This window comes from Tursiops truncatus, chromosome 10 (assembly GCF_011762595.2).
Source record: "Tursiops truncatus isolate mTurTru1 chromosome 10, mTurTru1.mat.Y, whole genome shotgun sequence".
Classification (NCBI taxonomy): domain Eukaryota; kingdom Metazoa; phylum Chordata; class Mammalia; order Artiodactyla; family Delphinidae; genus Tursiops; species Tursiops truncatus.
Genome location: NC_047043.1, coordinates 72,067,698 through 72,088,498, shown reverse-complemented (window position 1 = coordinate 72,088,498; position 20,801 = coordinate 72,067,698). Strand labels below are relative to the sequence as shown.

At 46.3% G+C, this 20,801-nt stretch overlaps 1 protein-coding gene across 7 annotated transcripts in view; it reads left to right on the top strand.

The window, feature by feature from the left end:
- The window catches only part of ACOX2 (acyl-CoA oxidase 2), a 35,683-nt gene that overhangs the window by 6,115 nt on the left and 8,767 nt on the right, over positions 1–20,801 (top strand). For all 7 annotated transcript variants that reach the window (XR_004528586.2, XM_073811286.1, XM_073811287.1 and 4 more), the window contains 7 exons: positions 228–343; positions 1,047–1,219; positions 3,244–3,406; positions 10,794–10,984; positions 12,558–12,728; positions 15,217–15,322; positions 19,169–19,386. Coding sequence is in view for 6 of the 7 variants with exons in the window: in XM_073811286.1 (XP_073667387.1) it covers positions 228–343; positions 1,047–1,219; positions 3,244–3,406; positions 10,794–10,984; positions 12,558–12,728; positions 15,217–15,322; positions 19,169–19,386 (1,138 nt within the window). In the remaining variant the exon portion in view is untranslated. The remainder of the gene's footprint in view (positions 1–227; positions 344–1,046; positions 1,220–3,243; positions 3,407–10,793; positions 10,985–12,557; positions 12,729–15,216; positions 15,323–19,168; positions 19,387–20,801) is intronic.

Sequence of the window (20,801 nt, the reverse complement as noted above, 5' to 3'; positions counted from 1 at the left end):
TGTCTCCCTTGGGCAGGGAGGGGTCCAGTTGTACAGGCCTGGCGCTAACTGGCCTGATGACTATGAGCAAGGCCCAGCACCTGACCTCAGCTTGGTCACCTGCAAACAGGTATGATAACCCCAATGTCACAGGCTGCTGGCAGGCTCAGATGAGCTGGAATGTGGGTGTTGGTACCTAACACACAAGCACTCAGCTGATGGACGTTCCTACCTCTGTCTCCTCCTAGGAATCACCGTTGGAGACATTGGGCCCAAGATGGACTTTGACCACTCGGATAATGGCTTCCTGCAACTGGACCATGTGCGCATCCCCAGGGAGAACATGCTGAGCCGCTTTGCACAGGTGGGGTCCCGGGGAGGCTGCAAGCCTGCACTGCCTGGAGAGGGGACAGAGGCACCCTGTAGGCTGCTGTTGCCTCCGGGCCCTTCTCTACAGAGCTGAGTTTGGGGCACCCCTCCCAGAGAGGCTCTGGTGTCCCACACACCTGAGTAAAACCCCAGCTTAGGAGCTTTATGATTTGGGGCCAGTCACGTGGCCTCTCTGAACCTCAGAGTTCTCATGGGTAAATGCTCACCTCGTGGGGTGGCAGCGCCATCGTGGGGTAGGGTGGCAAGGCAATCTGAGGAAAAGAGGAACGGGCTGAGGACGATGTGCATATCGACCTACAGTGCAGCCTGGACACAGCCAGTCACTGCACAGCCAGCAGCCAAGTGCTGGAGCAAGTTCTGGAGCTCTCCATTTTGCCAGGCGTTACCATGGAAGTGTGGGGAGCTGTGGATTGTGGGGAGGCCTGGAGTGTCACAGGAGAGGAGCAGTGAACCAAGACACTCGGGCAGCGGCTATGTAGCAACAAGCACAGGAGCGTTTCAGTTTTAAGAATCAGCGTGGCCACACCAGCACATTCTGGCTGGCGGCTGGCTGTGTCTATCCCGGGTGAGCCGTTTGAGGACCGTGGTGCTTTCAGGGCATGGAGGGCCACAGTTCTGGGTGTGGGGAAGGCTGGGGAGCCCTGGCTCAGACCCACTGCCTGTCCTTGGTCTACCAGGTCTTGCCAGATGGTACCTACATCAAGCTCGGAACAGCAAAGAGCAACTACCTCAGCATGGTGGTGGTGCGGGTGGACATGCTATCAAACGAGGTCATACCACTGCTGCAGAAGGCCTGTGTCATTGCCATCCGCTACTCCGTCATACGCCACCAATCCCGGCTCCAGCCCAGGCAAGCGGCGCCCAGAGGAGCCACCGCAGCCCGGGCTACCTCGATCCCACAGTGCCTACCCCCTGACACCAACCCTCTGCCAGAGTGGGGTGCTGGGAGCACACGTTACCCCCCCCCCTTGCACACACATCCGCCTGGACCTGGCCCATCGGGTCTGTGGGGTCTCTATCTGGCTCTCTAATCCAGGCTGACCAGCTGGCCCAACCTATGTCTGTCAGTGTCTGGCCCCATCAGGCTCTGTGTGATCTTGTGTCTCTGGCCCTGTACCACCAGATCTGACTCAGTCTGTCCAACAAACTCGGACTGTTTCCCAGTTGGGTATGGCTGTGACTGGCTGAGTGTATCTGGATCGGCTGGGCACCAAGCTGTGGGTGAATGGGGCTCCCGAGATTGTTCTGTCTGCCCAGTGAGTGACTGTGTCTGGAAAAACCCAGCTGTCACGTCAGACTGTATTTGGCTACAGTTGATTCTGTACGTCCACGCCTGCACCCATTTTGTTGTATGTGGTTCTGTCTGGCTAATAGCTCTACTCCATGGCACCAAAGGGCTCACTGTACCCTCTGCTCTGATGTGAGTATGTGTACACACGCATGTGTGCACACACACACACACACACACACACACAAGGTTATCAGATTCAGCAAATAAAAATACAGGACTGCCAGTTACATTTCAATTTTAGGTAAACAAATAATTTTTTAGGATACATATGTCCCAAATGGGCACATACCCAGCATGCAGCAAACTGGAGCCTGGGCATATGGGGCCGCAGCATGAGCACAGGGAGAGAGGGTGGGGCTGGACACAGCATAACTGACCGAACTCATGGAGCAGAGACGAGCTTTAACCTGGCAGTTCTCGCCCCAACTATAGTAAGCGCCCCTTGGCAAGTCCTTTGCCCTCTCTGGGCCTATCTTCTCACTTGTAAAGGAAAGAGTGAGGTTACCAGGACTGGAACTTGAGGATGTCTGGCTCAAGAGGCCGGTGGTATTCCACACCATGGGCTCAAGGATCCAGAGTTCTCTAACGCAAAACGGGCTGAGGGTCGAACACCAGGCAGACCCGGTGCCACCCTCAGCTCCGCCACTTCCGGGAGCTTAGATTAGCCACCCCACCTCTTTGTCCCTCAGCTTCCTCGTCAACTAAATGGGCGTGACAAAAACGCTCTTCCAGGGTGGTGCTAGGGCTGAAATGCAGTGAAGCATGCCAGGCCCTCAGCCCAGGGTCCTTTACTGGCAAACCCAAATCACCCTCAGCCAGCCTGGCTTCAGAATCCTGGGCTGAGGGAGTCTTCTCTGGGGGACAGGGGAGCTGGGAAGGAGGTATTGCCAATGATATCCTGTCGGAGCCCAGTCTTCTGGGTTGCATAAGACTGGGATGGTTATAATAGTACACGTCCAGGTGAGGGGCTGCTGGCCCAGAGAAGAGACACCAGGTTTCTCCCCATCAGCCACGGGAGGCGTCTCACATTCACACTCTGTTTCAATCCACTAATAGTTACCGAAGGCCCCTAATGCTGATCAGAGTCTCCAGCACTGAGAACACAGCAACGGACAAGGCGGGTGCAAACCCTACCTCGGAATTCCATCCAACCCAAGTTCACATCCTCAGTTATCAATTAGGTTCCACATATTTCCCAGCACACAGCACATGCACCTGGACAGTGAAAGGTCAAGGTTCAAATAATCAGGGCTTCAGGGCCACAACCCCTCACCCAAAATCCTTGAGGCCAGATCTGCTGGAATTCAGAACTTTCCAGATTTTTAGCAGGTTAATACGGTGCGTATACTGTAAACCTCCACAACGGGCAGCACCCATAAGCGGACATGTTAATATTTCTACAGTGAAATGTGTGGATATTCATGTTAGATGGAATTTTAAGATTATTACTAGCGTCACGTCAGTCTACGTCAAATTTTGCAGTGAGCTATAAAAAACTGTCCGTTTTTAAGGATTTTATGGCACTGGGAATATGGGAAGATGGATGTGGCAGGTAGCAAATCTTCTGCTTTTCTTCCCCTCAGTGACCCAGAGGCAAAAGTCCTGGACTACCAGACGCAGCAGCAGAAACTCTTTCCTCCACTGGCCAAGGCCTATGCATTCCACTTCGTGGCAAAGAGCCTCTTGGAATTCTTCCATCGCTCCTACAGTTCCATTTTGGACAGAGACTTCAGACTCCTGCCTGAGGTATACCTGCTTTCTCTGGGGGGCAGGAGCTGGGACCATGGCTGAAATGGTCCTCCCACTGGGAAGCAGCCCCAATCCTGCCCCCATGGGCTCTTTCCACTTTCTCCCTCTGCAGACTTCCAGCATCCCAGGTGAACTGTACCCTGACATATAAATCCACCTACAACTGGCCCCCAGGAAGCTCCAAACATGTTAGAGGAAATGATCACAGATAGTGTATAGAACACAGGTGCACAATCCCTAGTGTGTTTTTTTGTTTTTATAAATTTATTTATTTATTTATTTTTGGCTGTGCTGGGTCTTCGTTGCTGCGCGCAGGCTTTCTCTAGTTGCGGCGAGTGGGGGCTACTCTTCCTTGCGGTGCGTGGGATTCTCATTGCAGTGGCTTCTCTATTTTTTTTTTAATTTTATTTTTTTTTATACAGCAGGTTCTTATTAGTTATCTATTTGATATATATTAGTGTATACATGTCAATCCCAATCTCCCAATTCATCACACCACCCCCAACCCCGCTTTCCCCCCTTGGTGTTTGTTCTCTACATCTGTGTCTCTATTTCTGCCTTGCAAATGGGTGCATCTGTACCATTTTTCTAGATGCCACATATATGCGTTCATATACGATATTTGTTTTTCTCTTTCTGATTTACTTCACTCCATATGACAGTCTCTAGGTCCATTCACATCCCTACAAATGACCCAATTTCGTTCCTTTTTATGGCTGAGTAATACTCCATTGTATATATGTACCACATCTTCTTTATCCATTCGTCTGACAATGGACATTTATGTTGGTTCCATGTCCTGGCTATTGTAAATAGTGCTGCAATGTACATTAGAATGCATTTGTCTTTTTGAATTATGGTTTTCTCTAGGTATGCCCAGTAGTGGGATAGCTGGGTCATATGGTAATTCTATTTTTAGTTTTTTAAGGAACCTCCATACTATTCTCCATAGTGGCTGTATCAATTTACATTCCCACCAACAGTGCAGGAGGGTTCGCTTTTCTCCACACCCTCTGCAGCATTTGTTGTTTGTAGATTTTCTGATGATGCCCATTCTAACTGGTATGAGGTGATACCTCATTGTAGTTTTGATTTGCATTTCCCTAATCATTAGTGATGTTGAGCAGCTTTTCATGTGCCTCTTGGCCATCTGCATGTCTTCTCTGGAGAAATGACTATTTAGGTTTTCTGCTCATTTTTTGATTGGGTTGTCTGCTTTTTTAATATTGAGCTGCATGAGCTGTTTATATATTTTGGAGATTAATCCTTTGTTGATTCATGTGCAAATATTTTCTCCCATTCTGAGGGTTGTCTTTTCATCTTGTTTATAGTTTCCTTTGCTCTGCAAAAGCTTTGAAGTTTCATTAGGTCCCATTTGTTTATTTTTGTTTATATTTCCATTACTCTAGGAGGTGGGTCAAAAAAGATCTTGCTGTGATTTATGTCAAGAGTGTTCTGCCTATGTTTTCCTCTAAGAGTTTTATAATGTCTGGCCTTACATTTAGGTCTTTAATCCATTTTGATTTTATTTTTGTGTATGGTGTTAAGGAGTGCTCTAATTTCATTCTTTTACATGTAGCTGTCCAGTTTTCCCAGCACCACTTATTGAAGACACTGTCTTTTCTCCATTGTATATCCTTGCCTCCTTTTTCATAGATTAGCTGACCATAGGAGTGTGGTTTTATCGCTGGGCTTTCTATCCTGTTCCATTGATCTATATTTCTGTTTTTGTGCCAGTACTGTATTGTCTTGATTACTGTGGCTCTGTTGTATAGTATGAAGTCAGGGAGTCTGATTCCCCCAGCTCTGTTTTTTTCCCTCAAGATTGCTTTGGTTATTCGGGGTCTTTTGTGTCTTCATACAAATTTTAAGATTTTTTGTTCTAGCTCTGTAAAAAATGCCACTGATAATTTGATAGGGATTGCATTGAATCTGTAGATTGCTTTGGGTAGTATAGTCATTTTCACAATATTGATTCTTCCAAACCAAGAACATGGTATATCTCTCCATCTGTTGCTATCATCTTTGATTTCTTTCCTCAGTGTCTTATAGTTTTCTGAGTACAGGTCTTTTACCTCCTTAGATAGGTTTATTCCTAGGTATTTTATTCTTTCTGTTACAATGGTGAATGGGATTGTTTCCTTAATTTCTCTTGCTGATCCTTCATTGTTTAGTGTATAGGAATGCAAGAGATTTCTGTGCATTAATTTTGTATCCTGCAACTTTACCAAATTCATTGATTAGGTCTAGTAGTTTTCTGGTGGCATCTTTAGGATTCTCTATGTATAGTATCATGTCATATGCAAACAGTGATCCAGTTTTACTTCTTCTTTTCCAATTTGGATTCCATTTATTTCTTCTTCTCTGATTGCCGTGGCTAAAATTTCCAAAACTATGTTGAATAATAGTGGCGAGAGTGGACATTCTTGTCTTGTTCCTGATCTTAAAGGAAATGCTTTCAGTTTTTCACCACTGAGAATGATTCCTGCTGTGGGTTTGTCATATATGGTCTTTATTATGTGGAGGTAGGTTCCCTCTATGCCCACTTTCTGGAGAGTTTTTATCATAAATGGGTGCAGACTTTTGTCAAAAGCTTTTTCTGCATCTATTGAGATGATCATACAGTTGCTATTCTTCAATTTGTTAATATGGTGTATCACATTGATTGATTTGTGTATATTGAGGAATCCTTGCATCCCTGGGATAAATCCCACTTGATCACGGTGTATGATCTTTTTAATGTGTTGTTGGATTCTGTTTGCTAGTATTTTGTTGAGGATTTTTGCATCTATATTCATCAGTGATATTGGTCTCTAATTTTCTTTTTTTGTAGAATCTTTGTCTGGTTTTGGTATCAGGGTGATGGGGGACTCATAGAATGAGTTTGGGAGTGTTCCTTCCTCTGCAAGTTTTTGGAAAGAGTTTGAGAAGGATGGGTGTTAGCTCTTCTCTAAATGTTTGATAGAATTCACCTATGAAGCCATCTGGTCCTGGACTTTTGCTTGTTGGAAGATTTTTAATCACAGTTTCAATTGCATTACTTGTGATTGGTCTGTTATTTTCTATTTCTTCCTGGTTCAGTCTTAGAAGGTTATACCTTCTAGGAATTTGTCCATTTCTTCCAGGTTGTCCATTTTATTGGCATAGAGTTGCTTGTAGTAGTCTCTTTTGATGTGCTGCGGTGTCTGTTGTAACTTCTCCTTCTTCATTTCTAATTTTACTGATTTGAGTCCTCTCCCTCTTTTTCTTGATGAGTCTGGCTAAAGGTTTATCAATTTTATCTTCTCAAAGAACCAGCTTTTAGTTTTATTGGTCTTTGCTATTGTTTTCCTTATTTCTATTTCATTTATTTCTGCTCTTATCTTTATGTTTCTTTCCTTCTACTAATTTTGGGTTTTCTTTGTTCTTCTTTCTCCAGTTCCTTTAGGTGTAAGGTTAGATTGTTTATTTGAGATTTTTCTGGTTTCTTGAGGTAGGATTGTATTGCTATAAACTTCCCTCTTAGAACTGCTTTTGCTGCATCCCATAGGTTTTGGATCATCGTGCTTTTGTTGTCATTTGTCTCTAGGTATTTTTTGATTTCCTCTTTGATTTCTTCAGTGATCTCTTGGTTATTTAGTAATGTATTGTTTAGCTTCCACGTGTTTGTGTTTTTTATGGGTTTTTTTCCCTGTAATTTATTTCTAATCTCATAGTGCTGTGGTCAGAAAAGATGCTTGATATGATTTCAATTTTCTTAAACTTACCGAGGCTTGATGTGTGACCCAAGATGTGATCTATCCTGGAGAATGTTCCGTGTGCACTTGAGAAGAAAGTGTAATCTGTTGTTTTTGGATGAAATCTCCTATAAATATCAATTAAATCTATCTGGTGTACCGTGTCATTTAAAGCTTGTATTTCCTTATTAATTTTCTGTCTGGATGATCTGTCCATTGGTGTAAGTGAGGTGTTAAAGTCCCCCACTATGACTGTGTTACTGTCGATTTCCTCTTTTATAGCTGTTAGCAGTTGCCTTATGTATTGAGGTGCTCCTATGTTGGGTGCATATATATTTATAATTGTTATATGTTCTTCTTGCATTGATCCCTTGATCATTATGTAGTGTCCTTCCTTGTCTCTTGTAACATTCTTTACTTTAAAGTCTATTTTATCTGAAATGAGTATTGCTACTCCAGTTTTCTTTTGATTTCCATTTGCATGGAATACCTTTTTCCATTCTCTCACTTTCAGTCTGTATGTGTCCCTAGGTCTGAAGTGGGTCTCTTGTAGACAGCATATATATGTATATATATATATATATATATATATATATATGGGTCTTGTTTTTGTATCTATTCAGCAAGCTTATGCCTTTTGGTTGGAACATTTAATCCATTTACATTTAAGTTAATTATCGATATGTATGTTCCTATTACCATTTTCTTAATTGTTTTGGGCTTGTTTTTGTAGGTCCTTTTCTTCTTTTGTGTTTTCCACTTAGAGACGTTCCTTTAGCATTTGTTGTAGAGCTGGTTTGGTGGTGCTGAATTCTCTTAGCTTTTGCTTGTCTGTAAAGCTTTTGATTTCTCTGTCGAATCTGAATGAGATCCTTGCCTGGTAGAGTAACCTTGGTTGTACATTCTTCCCTTTCATCACTTTAAGTATATCGTGTCACTCCCTTCTGGCTTGTAGAGTTTCTGCTGAGAAATCAGCTTTTAACCTTATGGGAGTTCCCTTGTATGTTATTTGTCATTTTTCCCTTGTTGCTTTTAATAATTTTTGTCTTTAATTTTTGTAAATTTGATTACTGTGTGTCTTGGTGTGTTTCTCCTTGGGTTTATCCTGCCTGGGACTCTGCACTTCCTGGATTTGGGTGGCTATTTCCTTTCCCATGTTTGGGAAGTTTTCGACTATAATCTCTTCAAATATTTTCTCTAGTCCTTTCTCTCTCTCTTCTCCTTCTGGGACCCCTAAAATGCGAATGTGGTGTGTTTAATGTTGTCCCAGAGGTCTCTTAGGCTGTCTTCATTTCTTTTCATTCTTTCTTCTTTATTCTGTTCTGTGGCAGTGAATTCTACCATTCTGTCTCCCAGGTCACTTATCTGTTCTTCTGCCTCGGTTATTCTGCTATTGATTCCTTCTAGTGTAGTTTTCATTTCAGTTATTGAATTGTTCATCTGTGTTTGTTTGTTCTTTAATAAACATTTCTTGCATCTTCTCAATCTTTGCCTCCATTCTTTTTCCGAGGTCCTGGATCATATTCACTATCATTATTCTGAATTCTTTTTCTGGAAGGCTGCCTGTCTCCACTTCATTTAGTTGTTTTTCTGGGGTTTTATCTTGTTCCTTCATCTGGTACATAGTCCTCTATCTTTCTGTGAATGTGGTTTTCTTTCCACAGGCTGCAGGACTGTAGTTCTTCTTGCTTCTGCTGTCTGCCCTCTGGTGGATGAGGCTATCTAAGAGGCTTATGCAAGCTTCTTGATGGGAGGGACTGGTGGTGGTAGAGCTGGGTGTTGCTCTGGTGGGCAGAGCTCAGTAAAACTTTAATCTGCTTGTCTGCTGATGGGTGGGGCTGAGTTCACTCCCTGTTGGGTGTTTGGCCTGAGATGATCCAGCACTGGAGGCTACAGGCTCTTTGGTGGGGCTAATGGCAGACTCCGGGAGGGCTCATGCCAAGGAGTACTTCCCAGATCTTCTCCTTCCAGTGTCCTTGTCCCCACAGTGAGCCAAGCCAACCCCTGCCTCTGCAGGAGACCCTTCAACACTAGTAGGTAGGTCTGGTTCAGTCTCCTATGGGGTCATTGCTCCTTCCCCTGGGTCCTGATGTGCACACTACTTTGTGTGTGCCCTCCAAGAGTGGAGGCTCTGTTTCCCCCCAGTCCTGTTGAAGTCCTGCAATCAAATCCCACTAGCCTTCAAAGTCTGATTCTCTGGGAATTCCTCCTCCCAGGTCCTTTGCCAGACCCCCAGGTTGGGAAGCCTGACGTGGGGCTCAGAACCTTCACTCCAGTGGGTGGACTTCTGTGGTATAAGTATTCTCCAGCTTGTGACTCACCCACCCAGCGGTTATGGGATTTGATTTTATTGTGATTGCGCCCCTTCTATTGTCTCATTGCAGCTTCTCCTTTGTCTTTGGATGTGGGGTATCTTGAACTTTTTTGGTGAGTTCCAGTGTCTTTCTGTCGATGACTGTTCAGCAGTTAGTTGTGATTCCAGTGCTCCCGCAAGAAGAAGTGAGCTCATGTCCTCCTACTTCACCATCTTGAACCAATCTCTCTTCTCTTGTTGCGGAGCAGGGGCTCTAGGCACGGGTTTCAGTAGTTGTGGTACGCAGGCTCAGTAGTTGTGGCTCGCAGGCTCTAGAGCACAGGCTCAGTACTTGTGGCACACAGGTTTAGCTGCTCTGCGGCATGTGGGATCTTCCCAGACCAGGGATCGAACCCGTGTCCCCTGCACTGGCAGGCAGATTCTTAACCACTGTGCCACCAGGGAAGTCCCCCCTGGTGTGTCTCTGAAACCTGGAAAGCTCTGAAAACCAAAAGTCATTTAGAACTCATTTGGTGGCACAATTTGACCTGAATTAACCTGATTTATCCCACTGAGTGTGAATACATTTTGCAGCCGAAAATATTAATACATTGGATCACTAGGGTCTCCCTGGACTCCTCTAGGGGTATTATATATAATCTACCTTAAATGCGCTGCTTTACCTTTCTAAAATTCAAAACATATCTGATTACAAAACGCATCTGGACCCAAGATTCTCAGATAAAGGACGGTGGCCTTACATACAGATTTGGTCTGTCCAGGCTCTGTGCTTTGTAAGCATTGCTTCAGTAATCCTTCCAACTGTACCGCAGGCACCATCTGTATACCCATTTTACAGATGAGGAAAGTGAAGCACAGAGAGGTTAAGGGACATGACCCTTCCTCCCAAGGACTTGAAAGTGTGAAAGATGGGTAAGGGCTTTCAAGAACCAAAAACTCAAACCAGGTTGGCTGCCTGGCAGCCCCTCCTACAACCCAGAGCAGTGGGCTGATGGTGGACCTGCATCCTCACAGACAAGCCCTCCAAAACCTCTGCCTGCCAGCAAAATCCACAGCTCCTGGATAATGGCGAGACCAATCCTAGAAGCACTCTCTTCCCAAGATCCTGGAGACACTGGTCTAGACAGTTTTCCTTCGTTCTTATTGCCCCTACAGCAACACTGCCTCTTTTTATGACCTTGGGTGAGTCACGTAACCCGAGTCTCAGTCTTCTCATTCATAAAGTTGTGAGCTGAGGAAACAGTTCTTATCTCACAGAGCTGTTCTCAGCATAGAGTGGGTGCTCCATGAGTGGCAAGCATGGCTGTAACTGAAGGGCCCCTTAGGCCACCTGACCCCCTTCCTGTTTTTGCAGCTTCACGCACTGAGTGCAGGTATGAAGGCCTTGGTGTCGGACTTCTGCGTCCAGGGAGCTGAGCTGTGCCGCAGGGCCTGTGGTGGACATGGCTACTCGAAGCTGAGCGGCCTGCCCTCCCTGGTCACCAGAGTGACAGCCTCCTGCACCTACGAGGGTGAGAACACGGTGCTCTACCTGCAGACAGCCAGGTAAGGCCCACGTCTCTGTCCAACCCTCAGGGACCCCACCAAGCTTCTGCCTGGGTTGAAGCACCATCTGATGCCCACAGAAGGAGCAGACTTTGGGGACCACCGTCTGCAGACTGTCCAACTCCCACATTATGTCTCCAATCCATCCATTCTCCCCAGACTCATGCAGCTCCCAGCCAGGCTGCCACACCCTCCACCGGGACAACATCAATCTCCTCACTGGTCAGCTGCTTCCACCCTGCCCCACTTCTGTCCTTCCTCCACAGGCAGCCAGGGGGATTTTTTTGAAGCCTAAAGAAGATCACATCTTTCCCTTGCTTGAAATTCTTCAATGGCTTCCCACAGCTCACAGGAAAATGCCACAGTCCACACTGTGGCCTGCAAGGACCTTAAGACATGGCCCCTGCCTCCCCTCCATCCTCTCACAACCTTCTCCTCTGCTCACTTTGCCAGCCACACGTTTCTTCTTCGGGGCCTGCACACTCACTTCCCTCCCCCTAATCCTCTCCACCACCAGGCTCCTCCTCATCTTCAGGTCTCAGCTAAAATGACACTTCCTTCAGATGCCCCCCCACTGCGTCTCTTTTTGTGTGACGGGCCTTGAGGGCAGGGAGTCTGCCGGCCTTGTTCACTGTAGCATCCCCAGGTTCAGCACAGGGTCTGCACCAGGAGGCTCCAACCTGAAAGGCAGGGAGGAATGGCTGATTCCCCCTCCCCGCAACAGGCGGTTTCTTTCTCTCTCTCTTATGTCTGTGGGTCTCGTGGCTGACCAGGCCTTTCACGTGCGTCTATCTCAGGTGAGTAGACAGGCCAAATACTTCTCCAGGCAGGGAGAAAGGACCTGCTGGCAAATTGGCTAGGTAACATTTCTTTAAAAAAATTTTAAACATACAACATTTGTTTTTTCTTTTCAAATTACAAAAGGAATACAAAATCATGTATTAGATACTCTATGCCCCGCACTGTGCCAAGTGCTCTGCAAATATTATCTCATTCAGTTTTCCCAAACCCCCTCTCAGGTGACCCCATCCTCATCTAGAGATGGAGGCACTGAGGCTGAGGGAAGTGAGGTCACACAGGTCTGCATGGAGCTGCAGAGGAATCCAGGGTTGTCTGACCCAGAGCCGCTAACCATTGGATTAGCACAAGGAAGAAGCTAAGAGTCACCTGTAGTTCTCCTATACATGCTTGCAATCTTGCATCTATCCTTTTATGAGCTAAGAAAATTTAATTTCCGCCATCACTGTACAATTCATCATAAATCCCCGAATCATAAGATCTTAACCAAGAGAAAAGATTCTGTTTGTTCAGGTATCAAAAGAATTTATGTTCATGGTCTGAGAATGTCTGCAGTCTACAGCTCCAGCTCCATTTCACTGTGAAAGAAGCTACAGCCTCGGGATGCATTTCGGCTTTTGAGTGAAGAGTAGCTATCAGTAGGGACCTGGGAAAGAAAGTGGGTGGCCCTGGTTCTCCCACGGGGAGCGTAAGAGTGCATGACGCTGGGAGAGGGGTGCTGGGCTGTCCCTCAGGGCTCCCCACCCTCTCACCTGCTGGTACCCCTGCCCCCTAGGTTTCTGGTGAAGAGCTACCTGCAGGCTCAGGAGTCCACATCACAGAGGTCTCTCCCTCAGTCTGTTGCATACCTGACTGCACCTGACCTGGCCAAGTGCCCAGCCCAAAATGTAGCCGACTTCCTCCACCCAGAGCTTTACACCACGGCCTGGGCACACGTGGCAGCCAGGTAAGCCAAGCTAAGAAATCAACCATCCCACCTGGGGGCAGGCTCCTTCCCACTAAGGCCTTTGGGACTGGCTGGGTGGACATTCTAGGATACTCTTCCAAAAACCACCCCCTTCCCCAACCTCCTCAGTCCTCTCAGCTCCTGCCACCAGGGGCAGAAAGGAGAATTCACCTGTCAGCCATGGACCACTATCACTTCCCCATCCTGGTCAAGATAGTAGGAAGACATCACCCCTCTAGCCAGTGCAAGGAATTTTTAAAATCTTTAGGTTCTTACTGTGGTTTGCATTACAAAGAATGTACCCATATGTAAATACTACATATGTATTGGTACGTAAATACTAATAAATAAAGCAATACAGCCATCCATCTGTATCTGCAGGGGATTGGTTCCAGGACCCCTGCGGATACCAAACTCCCAGGATGCACAAGTCCCTTCTATAAAATGGGATATTTGCAGATTTGCAATATTATGTGTAGGTATTTGCATATGCACATCCTCCCATTTACTTTAAATCATCTCTAGATTACTTATAATACCCAATAAAATGTAAATATTATGTAAATAGGTGTAAATACAATGTAAATGATATGTAAATAGTTGCCAGCATGCAGCAAATTCTATTTTTGCTTTTTGGAACTTTCTAGAATGTTTTTTTCCCAAATATTTGATTCTTGGTTGAATTTGAAGATGTGGAAACTGTGGATACAGAGGGACAACTGTGCTCACATATTCGAAATATCCCACAATCTAAAAATAATTTTCAAAAATGTGACTATAACAAGGGATAGTATATGTTTATTTCCAGGGTCTAGTAGGCTCCAGGTAACACAGACAAGACCAAGGACTCCTCCATTCTGTCATCCAGCAAATATCGTTGGACACTTACTGTATGTCAGGAATGTCCAAACATGCCAGGGGGCTGGGAATAAAGACACCATCATGGAAAAGGTGGAGAGATTTAGCTACCTAGAAAGGAAACCTTCTGAGCCCCTCCCCAACTAAAACACCAAAAAAACCTGGAAAAAACAGTTTCATTATATAATATGAGGTCTTATATCCTAACCTGTGGTCTCAGGGATGGTTAATAGTCATTTCAAGATCACAAGCAACTTGGGACATTCATTTATGTTTTTCCACAAATATTTAGTACCTATAATCTGCCAGGCACTGTTCCAGTCACTAGGGATCTATCAGTAAACCAGTCCGACAAAAAGCCCAGGCCTCGGGCTTCCCTGGTAGCACAGTGGTTAAGAATCCGCCTGCCAATGCAGGGGATATGGGTTCGAGCCCTGGTCCGAAAGATCCCACATGCCACGGAGCAACTAAGCCCGTGCGCCACAACTACTGAGCCTGCGCTCTACACCCCACAAGCCATAACTACTGAGCCTGCATGTTGCAACTACTGAAGCCCGTGAGCCTAGAGCCTGTGCTCCACAAGAGAAGCCCCCGCAATGAGAAGCCCACACACTGCAACGAAGAGTAGCCCCCGCTCGCTGCAACTAGAGAAAGCCTGCACGCAGCAACGAAGACCCAATGTAGGGAAAAAAAAAAAAAACCCAGGTCTCACAGAACTAACATTTCAGTTGGAGCAGTGGGGCGGGCAAAATAAGGCTGCTCAGGGTAATTAAAATGCCATCAAAGTTGGTCTTCCATATCCCCAGATGCAGAACCTGTGAATAAGGAGGGTGACCATACTACACTTTTATACCGGGACTTGAGTATCTCGATTTTGGTATCTGTGGTGGTCCTGGAACCAATCCCCCCGGAGATACCAAGGGACGGCTGTATATTGCTTTTTGCTTAGAACTCAATGTGACATGTGCTTATCTATCCCATGACAAAGCAAAATAAGTATTGCTTAATAAACAGTTTGTTTTGCATACAAATTCCAAGGGTCATGAGTGGATGGGCAGGGAATAGAAAATAAAAGAATAAAGGTTAACTAAATGGCAAATTACCAATTTCGTGGTTTGGAGAAGAAGGATTGGTTTTCTTTTCTCCTCTTTTCTTTTCTTTTAAGGTCCCTTTGGTAGAACTTAGAGCAGACTGGGTGACTGACAGGCTTCACCAGCCTTTAGAGGAAAACCACTCTCCTTGCTCAGCCATAGGAAGTCAGTCAGTTGAATGGCCTGAAAACACTGGTATCAGGATGGAGTCTGCATTAGAAAGAAGGGATGGTGCCCGGGCCCTGAGGCTTTACAGCCGGGAGGTTAAGAACAGCTCCACTCCTTACTAGCTACGTGACGCTGGACCAGTTAATTAGCCTCTCTAGCACTCAGTGTTCCCCACTGCAAATTGGGAATGCCTACTCTTAAAAGGGTTAAAGAGATAACGTATACCAAGTATTTAGGTTTGTAACACAAACAAATGGTCAATAAATTGGTATTATTTCTACTTCTGTGGGACCCCAGGCAGCCTGGGACCAAATGCCACCCATCTCTTCCCCACTTGTTCAAAAACAGAACCTTTTTTCTTTGGCCTTTAGGCTCATAAAGGACTCAGTGCATCACTTACAGACTCTCATGCAATCTGGGGCTGACAGGCACGAGGCATGGAACCAGACCACTGTCATACATCTCCAGGCCGCCAAGGTGAGCTGCCCAGCAGCTAAAGCTGAAACAGACCTGTTTTGTTTCCCCAGCAGGTTGTCCTGCTGAGAAAATCAGAACTCTGCCATTATTCCCCAGCCCTGCTCAGTGGCTGCCTTTATTTGACTTTCAAGGCTTTAGTCCAGGGTATTTTAATTAAAGGACTTAACTCCAAAGCAATCTTACTGGCAGCTCTTAGGGAAAAAGTGTAATGAGGCAGTGTTATTGGATTTGCTTCAGGTTGTTCAAATATTTCCTCCCAGATAGAAAAGCAGGTCAAGTCTCTCCTCAGCCCCACAGGCAATCCTTAGATGTCTGATTCCATTTCCACTACGTTTTGTGTTTGCGCATAATTCACAGTCAGTCAGCAAATATTTGAGCACCCACTCAACATCAGCCATCAGGCTGGGTACTGGGGGCTCAACAGCGTCCACAGACGGCTGCGATCAGGAAAGCACCGTCACGGGGAAATACAGGCTGCCACAAGATCCCAGAGCAGATGCAAGTCTACCCAGCTTGAGGAGTCAGAAAGCCTTCTCAGAAGCGGCGTATAGGCCAGGACTGCAAGGATGGGCTGAAATTAACCAGGCAAGGGGTGGAGGCTGTGGCTTTGGACAGGAAGGTGTCCAGCAAAGGGATGAGGAGGTGTAGAAGGAGGAGGCAAGAAAAGGCATGGTGCTTGGGAGGAGATGTACATCCTTCCAAGGAGAACCTAAAGGAAGAAGACAAACCAGGACAGGAAGGAGGATAGGGGAGGAGGAAAGATAGGCAAGGCCTGGCACCTTCTGCACCACTGTGAGAAGTCTGACTTCTGTTTCTCATTGCAGTGGGAAGCCTCTGCAGGGTCTGTATCAGAGGAGCGAAGCGATCAGTTTCATTCTAGAAGGATCATACAGGCTTCAGGGGGTGGAATGGACTGGAGGCTAGAGGCCAGTACGGAGCAGGCAGCAGCAGTCTGGGCAAGGGCTGAGGGTGATCCAGACCATGAATCTGCCAGAGGGCACGGAGAGAAGTGGGTAGATGCAGAGATATTAAGGGTGTAGGAGAAAGGGACGGGCTTCAGGGAGCAATGCGGTGGGAAGGAGGTAGGAATGACTGCTGAGCTCTAGCTAAGGCAGCTGGGACTCTGGCCCTACCTACAGCTGGAAAACCAAGGCGTTCCCTTCAATCCTCAGGCAGCAGGCCCCAAAAATAGCAGGCTAGAACAGGGGAGCCCAGAAGCATTTTGCAGCCTCCCTCATGGGTCGGGCTGGGCAGGGCTGGTCAGGCAGGCTGGGCATGAGCGCCACCTGGTGACCTGCCACCTCCATCACATCGGCCGGCGCCGGTATTGACTCTGCCACCCTCCATTCCGCTCCGGCCGTCACAGAGGCACCCCCTGCTGTGTCAAATGTCCGGGTCAACACAGAAGAGGGTAAGCAAATGCTGTGCTCTCACCAGACACCTAAAAAGGAGCCACACCTGCCCATGATTCGCCTGCTTTCCAAACCCATGGCCGGCCATGCACCAGACACTGCTTGCCAGGGTTACCTGAGAGGGAAAGTAAGCATAGCCTCAGTTTTAAGGATGAGCGGCTTCCTGGGAAGGCGGTACCCAAGCCGAGTCTCTAAAGTCATAATGCGCAGGGAAATCTGCGCTTTCTGGTCTTTGGGCTCTGGGAGGCCATCTACTCTACAGAAACCTCAAGTACCCAACTGGGTCTCATCTGGAAACCACAAATGTGTAGGTAGAGTGATGGCAACACAGCGGGGGGGGGGGGGGGGACAGTGGCAGAGGGGTGGAGGAGGAGGACCGGACCCTGGCCTAAGTTCTGGTCCCAGCCCATTATAATCTCGCCTCAGTCTCTGGTGGCTTTGGCAACACAGCACAGCGGTTAACAGTACAAACTTGACCGAGAGGCAGACTACCCTGGTTTGGACCTCACTGCCACCACTCACCAGCCAGTGCTTGGGCAGGCAAGGAACTTAATCCCTCAATGCCTCAGACGCCTCATCTGCAAAATGGAGCTACTGATAGTACCTAACTTGTAGGATTATTGTGAAGATTCAATGAGTTAATACCTGTACAACTTGAAGAGCCACCTAGGCTATAAATGCTACACATCCCACCCCACCCCTAAATTAGGCAGGAAGCAAGACTGAAACAGACACACACACACACACAATAAATAAAGTTCATTGTGTTCAGAGCACGGTGCCGAGGTTTGGCTCAGCCTTTGCCCAAAGGAAGAGGCCACTTTCCTCTCTCTGGTCCTCCTCCTGCTTTGTGAGGCAGAGGCCCCTGGGCAGCTCTTCATCACTCTACTCTTAAACCCAGGTCCCTGAGAATTTAAGGATGTGGCTCTCGGATTAGAAAAGGGGAACAGGGCCTAAGTGAAAAAAGTGAGGCTCTCCAGCTTTGCCAAACTGGGTCCAGTTTGAACACCAAGGGCTGTCTGACCCAGCAGAGGCAGCAGAGCACATCTTCTCCTTTTCCATATTCAAATGCTGCAAACCCAGCATGGCTGTGAGCACCCCAGGTCCAGGTGGCAAAGTGGTATTGTTAGCACCCACGTGAGGCCTCCCTGGGAAAGGCAGATCCACTCCAAGTGAGAAACCTCATCAGGTCACTGGCCTGTTGAAGACTCTGGTGGCCCCCTGACCCCCACAGAATAAAATCCCAACCATGTCATTCACAGCCCTTCATCGACCTGGGTCCCTATTGCCCGTCCACCCTAACTTTCACAGTTCCCTGTCATCACCTCACCTTACCCTTAAATTGCTGCAGCCTCCTGAAAGTATAGCCCTGTGCCCGTGCAGTTCTCCCCTGCCTAAGAATGACTTTACCCTCATTCCTTGTCCCTCGGGTAAATTCCTTTGATCCCTCGAGACACTCTAAGCCTTGCTAGTTCAAGTCACTACCAGCAGGATGGGCATTACTGGGGAGCTATTCCAAAATCTGCATTTTGACAAAATCCCCAGGTAATCTGTACACACATAAAAATTTGAGAAGACCTAATATATATGCTCTCCTTTTCTCTCTCCTCCCATAGAACTCGTATATCCTACCAGATAAAAATAATGTGCATTTGTCTTAGGGAGAAGGGTTTAATAACCAGTAAGGCAGGAACAGCCACCAATCAGAAAGGACTTCAGACCTAAGGGAGGCAGGGTCCTTAAAGCCTCCTGCTGGGTCGGGCTGCGTTAAACCTTTAGTTGCTGGGCTGTGTGGAGGAGAGGGCATCCCTGGGAAGAAGCCTGGCAGAGGGGGTTCTCGCCAGATGAAGGCAGTGGTCACTTACCAACCAGCATCAAAGTATTATTTTAACCACCGACGAAGCCGGACTGTTGTATACGGGCTAAATAGCTTATCTCAAGGAGTTTACAGTCTAGCTAGGATAAATTTCGTGTACATCTTGAACCTCTATTCTCTCACTTCAAGGCACACACATACATACACACACACACACACACACACACACACAACCACTGCCTTGAACACGGCAGACAATAAGTAGCTGTTTTCTTGAGAAAAGCAGTGCTGTCCTCCACTGTCCCCAGGTCAGCCTCCAATACTGCTGTATTCTCTCTCTCTGCTTTCAAACCTACTTGAGTGGCCCAAGGAAAATGAGGAAACTAAGGGCCAAGTTCCAGAGCCCACCAGCCCCCAGCACGCGCACACACACACGCGTGCACATACCCCTGTCAAAAAGGCTCAGTTAGACGCGGTGAGCTAGTAGAAAGGCAGCTGCTTGTCAGCCTGCTGGGAAACACATGGCCACAGCAATCTTATTCCAGCAGTTTTGCCGAACTTCCAGGATGACTTGTCGAGACAGAAATCAGAGGCTAACGCATCTCTGTGTCTTTGTAGGCACACCTCTACTATGTCACTGTGAAGATTTTTACAGAAGCTCTGGAGAAACTGGAAAATCAACCAGCAATTCAGCAGGTGCTCAAACGCCTCTGTGATCTCTATGCTTTACACGGCATCATGACTAACACGGGCGACTTTCTCCATGATGGCTTCCTATCCGGCGCCCAAATAGATGTGGCGAGAAAAGCCTACCTGGACCTTCTCCTCCTCATCCGGTGAGTGGCTGCCCTTCGCCCTAAGCCCTTTGTTCACTTCAAACTCCAAAACCTTCAACTCTAAAACCTTGTTAAAAGGGGGTCTGGCAAAAGCAGCACCAGCCCTGGACAGGTTTACATCCTAGCATCATTACACCAACGTAAAGCATTATGAATTAATGAAAGGAAAAAATGGGGGGGAAATCACAACTAAAAATGCTTAAGAATAAATTATCTAGCTACCTCAATCGAACTCTTCAACATTGTCCAGAAATGACAGAATCTACAGAATATGAATAAAAGCATACTACATATTAATAATATGTATTAATTAATAATATTAATGAGCCTTGGTCTTAGCTAATACTTAAGGAACACTTATGCGTGGCAGGCACTACGCCAAAAGCTTTTATATACATCATCTCATTTAACCCTGACAGGGCTCTGAAGTGGATACTATTACGCTCCCCATTTTACAGGGGAGGAAATTCAGGCTTAGGGCCCAAGGTCACACAGTGAGCCAGAGGAGGGTCTGGGTACAATCGAGGACCTGTCTGCCTCCAGAGCATGTGCTCTTAAACGGTATGTTAAAGTGAAGGTTGGGCTATTGTTTATTTCAAATATATCCTTATCTTTGTTGAATATGCTTAGTTGACTAAGCTCACTTTAATACTCCCTCAGCTTCAAGACGACATTTTTAAAATCTAGTAATTCACATACTGATTTGTAACACAATAATATAGTTTTTATATGCAGCATAAGGCGGTGCAGTTTAGGGTCATGACATACTAATGCAATACTTCCATCCTGTCACTTTATATATAATCTAAATGATCACTTTAAAAACATATAAAAACCAAAGCCTCAACATGACCAGGGTACTGAAAGAAACAGAAATTAATACTAATTAGTAACCATTGTCCATAAGATGGAAAATGAGCTAACATGATAACACAACCTTTTCTGAAAAAATAGGATGCCTGTTGTGTATGTTGGGGGCTGGATGTGGTATGACACGTGTGTATATGACTTTTCCCCTAGAACCTCCAATAGTTCACATTATCAACAAGACTAAGAACAAAAAGAAAGGGGAATTCACTGGTGGTCCAGTGGTTAAGACTCTGTGCTTCCACTGCAGGGGGCATGGGTTCGATCCCTGGTCAGGGAACTGAGATCCCGCATCCCACGCGGCCCAGCCAATAAATAAAGATTTGAATTTTTTTTATATAATAAGATATTCATGAAGGAGGTTTATAAAAACTAGACCAGGTTCTTTTTCTTTCTAACAATATGCAACATGTTACATATGACTCCAAATAAGCACCTAACAGATAGTTGGTGGTCAGTAAATGTCTGTTCAATTAAATCTGCAAAAATTATCAAAAACTACCTTTGATATAATTATGCCCCGGGTATTAAACTTTCCCTAATATAGA